The sequence below is a fragment of the Anguilla anguilla genome, chromosome 11 (assembly GCF_013347855.1).
Source record: "Anguilla anguilla isolate fAngAng1 chromosome 11, fAngAng1.pri, whole genome shotgun sequence".
Taxonomy (NCBI): domain Eukaryota; kingdom Metazoa; phylum Chordata; class Actinopteri; order Anguilliformes; family Anguillidae; genus Anguilla; species Anguilla anguilla.
Window position 1 is genome coordinate 22247296 of NC_049211.1, and position 7558 is coordinate 22254853.

At 39.7% G+C, this 7558-nt stretch overlaps 2 protein-coding genes across 2 annotated transcripts in view; one reads left to right on the forward strand and one right to left on the reverse strand.

The window, feature by feature from the left end:
• The window catches only part of LOC118208196 (testis-expressed protein 264-like), a 74448-nt gene extending 70537 nt beyond the window's left edge, over nt 1-3911 (reverse strand). The window contains exon 1 of the mRNA XM_035382622.1: nt 3237-3911. Coding sequence (XP_035238513.1) covers nt 3237-3512 — 276 coding nt within the window. The 5' untranslated portion in view covers nt 3513-3911. The remainder of the gene's footprint in view (nt 1-3236) is intronic.
• A 1872-nt stretch (nt 3912-5783) lies between these two features.
• On the forward strand, nt 5784-7207 carry LOC118208198 (glutathione peroxidase 1-like). The gene is made up of 2 exons (XM_035382623.1): nt 5784-6145; nt 6514-7207. Exons 1-2 carry the CDS (start codon nt 5921-5923, stop codon nt 6856-6858), a joined length of 570 nt encoding a protein of 189 aa, XP_035238514.1. The 5' UTR covers nt 5784-5920; the 3' UTR covers nt 6859-7207.
• The last annotated feature ends 351 nt before the right edge of the window (nt 7208-7558 follow it).

The following is a 7558-nucleotide window of genomic DNA, read 5'->3' on the forward strand; positions in this document are numbered from 1 at the left end:
GTCCAGATGTGAGGTAGCACATACTCTATTACTCTCTTGCCTGTAAATGCAAATGAAGAGCTTAACTGGGCTCTCTCTTCATTACATCATAACATATTCTTAAATTTCTCAAACACAATGCTCTCCTCACTAAGAAAACATGTTTAAAAAATGATATTAACATATTTGTAGTTGTCAGCGGTAACTGAGAACAGGTAGGCAAAAACAATACACACAATCTCATCCACACTGACAAATGAAAATAATGGTCTTAACGTTGAGTATATCATCAGTGCCACCTAGTGTTGAATTCAATACTCATTTTATAAGTTTGTTCAGTATTCATATTCATGAGTAAATCTACAAATATTATAGCAATGCCCAAATTTAATTGCAGAAAAGGTTAAAAAAGTCATATTGAGGTATATGGAATACTGAAAAACAGATTGGAAGATTATTTCCAGATTGATATTTGCCAGCATTTCTGTAAATCAATTTGGATCCCAAGATAAATTATGGCATATTACAATCTAACCACTAGATGGCAATAGAGGCCAAATACATACAAAGACCTGTCCGGATTTTTAAAAAATAAAAAGGCAGACCCATATAGGAAAGTCGTACAGCATACACACACTTCATTTAGCAGCAGATATTTTGATATCTTTCCTCCAACAAAACTGGAATTGATCAAATACACACTTCTTTAAGGCATGAGAATGGGTGGTTCCCTCATTGTGTGAAAAAAGGAAATCAATAAAAACACTAGAATAATTTATCCAATCTGTTATGTTGCTGGACAAAACAAGAGTAACTTACATAATTAGGGAGCATTAATGACACTATATAAATGTCTCTGCTGTTGTGCCAGCAGAGACAATAAGTAATATTAGCACTAAATGACAAACCACCCCCAAAAACAAATTAGCCTAACCCTTTTTCACATAGAAAAATGTTTCTTTCACCACAAGCGGCTACAAAACGTGGCTACAATTTGTTTGATTAGCCTACCAGCTGGGAGTGGGGACAACAGCGGGAAACATTAGGGTAGGGTGAGATTAAGATGACTGGGACCCCTATGCTTACTGCGGCATTAACCTGTGTTAATGTAATGTTGTGTCACCTGTAGGGGGCCAAATTGTAATTGGCTCACAGATTAATTCAAGAGAGCTTCAGCTGCAGTGCTCCTCCTGCAGCTGCCACATTAGGTGGGCAATGACATCAAGGTGTTCTCAGCATCAAAAGAAACTGTGTGCAAAACAAAATGCTCCAACTCAATGTTTTTTGTGCGATGTTTTTTTTTTTCCCCAGGGGAAAAAAGTTACCTGGTAAAAACTGTGATTAGCCAATTAATTTTTTTATCCGTGGATGTGGTGCTGGGTCCACACTGGCTGGTTCTTGCAAGCAGTTCATTTCAAGCCAAACAAAGCTCTGGTAAAACATCTACAAGCACACACCCAGCCCCTTACCCTGGCCTTACTGCTCTGGTCTGCTGCTTCAAGTCTCTGCTAAGTTCTGGGACTAATATGCAGCACCTGATGGCAATCACCTCGGAGATCTCCGCACATGTGGGGTTTTAATCTTAGCACTATGAGTCCATTACACTTGAAGAGCCTCTCTGCCAATAGTAAATTTTAAATCAGGCACAGTTTGCTCAAAATCCTTTGGCAGGGCCCATGACAATGAGGTAAGTTGGAATGAAAATCAGTTTGACAGGTGCGAAAAAAGGAGAGTTTGTTAGTCTGTTTTGGACTGCTTCAGCGACAGATGCCCAGTAATCACTTGATAACATACATCATTGCAAAGCCCAATTGAAAATTAGGTCCCATATTCGGGAGACATTCATTAGCTTTCGTTCATCTGCCATTACACACCAACACAGCAGATTCACCAACCCACCGCGTGCAGTTACATCGGCACTCCACTGTTGTGATAAAATAGTTTGAGTCTACATCAGCAATGCAGACAGTACAGTACTGTAGTCTCAGGGGCACAAATATATCATTCCTCCAAGTGCAGGAGCTAAATGAGAAACAAACACAAAACAAGATGGTGTGATGTGTGCTGTTTAGACCTGGGGAGCATTCCAATCGCGTATTTTATCCTTCCTTACTTTCTTTCCTTGCCTCCTTTCCTAGTATGAAAGGCCAAAATGGGTTTTTTAAAAATTGGCTCATTGACAACACATGATTCCAGATGTCAGTTTCACATTTTTTGATCCGTTTGGCCTTCCATACTCAGAAAGGAAGCAAGGAAGGATTAAAAAAAAAAAGCAATTGGAATGCACGCCTGGCCTCTGCCACTTCAGAGTTACTAAAAACAACACATGGTGGGCGTGAGCCCAGCCATTGTAAAGAGGAACAGATTTCTCATCAGCAGCCAGGAGCCCGGGATGCTAATACGGATTACAAAAGAAATCCTTATCTGGGTAAAATAAGGACAGCTGGACTGGGCCTGCCGACTTTACTTTCGTACTTACTTTTACTTACTTATTTAGGGGTTACTGACTATTTAAGTGACCCAGATACAAGGTACACCTTTGTATCTGCTTTAACTTTGCTCCTTGTAACAAAGCGTGAACATGTTGACCACAATTACATGATATTTCAGTGATTCATACCTTCAGCCAACATGAGGTGTGCAGATTGCCACAGAGTAACAGAAATGTTGGAAGGTAATATAACTACAACAAAATGAAAGCATTTCGACATCAGCCTGGATCCACATTTGATGATACTGCTTTAAAATATGAACCAAATATCATCTCCATTGACAATAATACGACTGCAAAACATAAAATGCAACATACACCGACCTGGCAATTGTACGAATAGTTTGCATGAATGCAAGCAACTTGTCGGCCTACTTGCTCGTTTGCAAAAGTGGAAAATTCTTGTTCAGAAAGTACAAAGTCCTCTCTAGTATTTTGTTCCAATCATATGGATTTGCTAATTAGCACAATTATTCAACCGGAAGGTAAAATTGGTTAAATCAGTTGATGGGTGGAAGAAACACATGGCAAGACTTACTTTCTGACCCCCGGACTCGCCACCTTTGTTTGTTTGTTTTGTATTAGGATACTTTTCGGGATGTTGTTTCAAACCATGACGCGTGTTCAAAATGTTTTTTTTTCTTCTCCTTTTCAAAAGATAATGCACATCGAAGGGGATAGATACAATTGTGTTCAAAAGACGCAGATGTTACTGAACCAGCTGGCTTTTAAAATAAATAATGTTGGCTAGGTAGCCAAATCTCACCTGTTTGGGGTCATCGTAGAACACGCCAATACTGGATAGTTTCGGGCCAATAGAGCAACTTTCGGAGAAAAGTGTTCCACATGTTTTGTATGGTCCCTGTTTGTATTTGTAGGCAATTGTAACATTTTTTATTGGGGGTGACCCAGTCCGGATGTTGATGTCTGAAAACAATCCAGAGTACAGTACATACCCGATGACCGTTAATAACACGCTCAATATTGTAAGAAAGACGACCCACGACAAAATGACCAAATCAAGCATGGTCTTGGAAGGCATGTAACTAGCTCCAGTTAGCTAAATGATTATGATAGCGTCGAGCCTGGGATGTTGCCAAGCTGGTTAGCCTCTTGTTCTGTTATGAATTGTAATGGTGACACTGACAAGAACTTATTAAAAAGAAAAAGAAACTTCCCAGGTTGGATAGCTAACTATCTAGTACATGGCTACACATCAACCGGAAGCAGCCAATTCGAATAATGCACTGAAGTATATTTTTGCACCTAGTAGGTTCATTACTGTTCAGTCTCTGGTGTGGCGTGGCGTGGACGTGGAAAGACTGGCTAACTTGGTTCGCTAGCTGAAAGCTCTCTCGTTGCTAGCACATTTTAGCTGGCTACTGTAGCAACATTATTCCCCAGGCAGCACAAAAAGCATGTTGTTGGCTAACGTTAGCCGCTACACGGCTTCCTGCATACACCACAGCGCATGAGTGCAGGGGTGGTGTATATATTGGAAGTTGTGAAAACATAATTATTTATCCCTACACTTTCATCCCTACACTACATTCATGCATCATTTTGAAGTGTATACAAGTGTTTATGTCAAAATGTTCTACAGTACACACAAGATATAATAATACTCACTTGTTCTTGAATCAAAGAAAATACCTTTGTGTTGGTACCGGCCAACAGTGAAAGGAAAAGTTTTTAATTGGTGGTAGTTTTTTTTGACTAGGTGTAAAAGTGTAAATATTGTTCTAGTTACGAATGCCAGACATGCTAGAGTATAATCAATATTAGAATTTACATAAACTTGTGAAATTCGTGTGCAATCCTCTCATGGATCTGTACACGAATAGCCTATCAACTGAAAATCCAAAGTGGAAAGCTTGCAAGCTCTAATAACTGAATATGGGATGTTAGCCTCGCTCGCACCATGCTGTGATGTTAGATATATAAATTTTATGTAGCCAAAATTCAGTTTGTCCGAAAGCGGCTGTATTGTAAATCTCGCGTTTCTTCTTCACTCGTTACTTTGAGATGCTTGCAGAATTTGAAACTTCTTAAAATGAATGGGCTCCGTTTCCAAACATGTAATGCCTGACTCACTTATCCAGATTTAGGCCTTCAGGCTGAGCAGATGGCTAAGAATATGAATCTCCAAAAAGAATGGTTTGATAAACAGACTTCTTTATTAAATAAAAATACATACATTTATTTTGTGATTGTATAATCTAGCATACATGCCTGGCAAAGTTCAGTTAATGAATATGAAGTTGCATCACACAATGGCAGACAACCGAGTTAATAGGTGTAGTTTTTGGCATTGCTGTGGTATCAGACGATGTGTGCAGACATGTATATTAGCTTTAACTGCAAAACACACTAACGCTGCTGCATAGGAAATTCTACCAATATTCCCTAAATAGAAGAGAGATAGCTATGGTCCTGACAATTGTAGAATCGGGGGGGGGGGGGGGGGGGGGGGGGGGGGGGGGAGAGTGGACCACACGCAATTGTACAGGGACTCTTTTTTGAGAAGCGCACGGATACACAGCTCTGACGCTGAGTGTGGCAGTTGACTTGTTGATTGGCACCCTCCTCTGTTGCCTTGTGCGAGTCAGGCCCGCTGCATGTGATAAAGGTGCAGCCATGCACGGTCAATGAGGACCAGAAATCTGTACAGTGCACAGTGAAGGCCTGTGCCCAAAACATTGTTCATGTTCATTAGCGCTCATCCCGGAAGTCTTTTGAGCGGCCTGTTTGAGACGCTTAACTCGAAACTATATTTCTCAAAAAATCGTAATGTGAACAATCTTGCAAAATGTATGACTAAAAGAAGCATTAAATACACAAATAAATAAATAAATAAAATGGGGGAAATTGGCCAATTACATTTAATGCCACCAGATGGCAGCACTATATTGACCAAAACATTAATACAAATACAAAAATAAGAACATATGAATCACAAGAACAAAAAGTCTGCTTTTGGAGTTAAAGCATTGCAAAACACAATAACACTGTCTCAGTTAATCTAATCAAATAAAATAGTTTGGGATGGCAACAGGACTGGGCTAACTCCAGTAATCATGGTGCAATAACGAGATGTGTATATGGGGAAGATACACTAACAAATATTGCGTTTAATTTGATCAGTTTTTTTGTAACCAATAGTTGCATTGAACAAATAAATCTTATAGGCTACCAAGATTGTCCCGGTGCTTACTTTGGTAATAAATAAACTATACGTTAATCTGCGTAAATTTCGATCTAAAATTCCTTCCATCAAATATTAACATTAGGCTGCTTCCTCAAACGGTTCAAAGCCAGCCTCTAACACCGCCCCTTTACTTGCGTACAACCTTGACCCAAGCAACAGGAATAAAAGCGCAGACGCCTGGTTGTTGCGCACTTGTTGAAGATAAGAAAGCCGCTACGTTAATCCGCAACATTAATTCTACAATGGCAGGAAATATTAAGAAGTTCTACGACTTCTCTTTAAAACTACTGTCAGGAGATGTGTTGAATTTATCATCACTCAAGGGGAAGGTGGTACTTATTGAGAATGTCGCGTCACTCTGAGGCACGACCGTCAGGGACTACACTCAGATGAACGAGCTCCATACGCGCTACGCTGAAAAGGGGCTCGTGGTTCTGGGGGCTCCCTGCAACCAGTTCGGACACCAGGTCAGAATTATTGTTTTACATTGTTATCTTATTTTCTACAGTACGACGTCGCCTATAGCAACAACAAACTACAGTAAAAGCTGCAGTTTTGCTGCTTCCTCTTTCTCCGGTTGTAGCTTCATGGTCTACTTAGTTACACTGTTTATATATGGAAGCGCGTTGTCAAATAGACAAATTATGTTTTTGACTAAGTTGAATTCAGAGCCCGCTGAATCATTTTTCTATATATAAATTGTTTATAGACTTCTGACTTAACTTGAACCTCCAGTTTTGGCTATGGTTATTGGTGCTCATGGAGTTAGTTACAATATACTTGTTATTTAAACTTTTGAAAAATAACAATGCATTTGTAATAACTCTCGGAACAGGAGAACTGCAATAACGATGAAATATTGAAGTCCCTGAAGTTCGTCCGTCCTGGAAATGGTTTCGAGCCTAATTTTCAGCTGCTGGAGAAGGTGGATGTGAATGGCAAGGACGCACACCCCTTGTTCGTCTTCCTCAAGGAAAAACTGCCTTCTCCCAGCGACGACTCCCTGTCCCTCATGAATGATCCAAAATTCATCATATGGAGCCCGGTCTGCAGGAACGACATCAGCTGGAATTTCGAGAAGTTCCTCATTGGTCCTGACGGGGAGCCGGTCAAACGATACAGCAGAAAATTCTTAACTATCGACATCGAGAACGACATTAAGAAGCTTCTCGGCCAATAAGGAAACCGTCCAGGCGTCGTATTTTCAGAGGCAGCTTGATGATTGGGGATATTAATTAAACGAATAGTCCCACCTGTGGTTTACAACAGCCATTTTCTCACCAGCTTCTAGGCCTACTGCTTGTGAAAGTACTTCCTTATTAACTTCAGGCTGTCTATGTTCACTTGTGCAAGGTACTGCTGTAGTTTAGGCTCTTTACTGAATGAAGGCATCCTTTGAAACCCTTTGAGAGGGGTGCTCGATGGGAACGTAAAGGTCTTTACCTCACAGTAGTATTTGGCCCATGTAAAGTGTAGTTCAGCTTGTATGTTTTTATAATGAGTGAATAAATATACATTTTCCAAGCACATTTACTGTTTTTGTCATCTTTTAGTTTAAGTTCTTCAAAAATAAGGACATTTTGATTGCGCTTCCTGTAACTATCATGCACCTTATGATTCAGCAGTCTCAAATCACAGTAGATTTCACTTCCTCTGCATGTTAAAGCTATGAACGGAAGTACTTTTAGTTTAGCTTGATAGAAGTACCAACTTTTCCTTAATGAATTCATAATGATTAACTGAGATATGAACATTCCAAATAAATGTGGAAATAAATTGAAAGACTTTTTTTTACAAACATAATATCAAATCACTGTCTGCAAAAGGCATATATCAAATGTGTTTAGTCATGGTGACAAGTAAAGGTAGCCGCAAAGGAT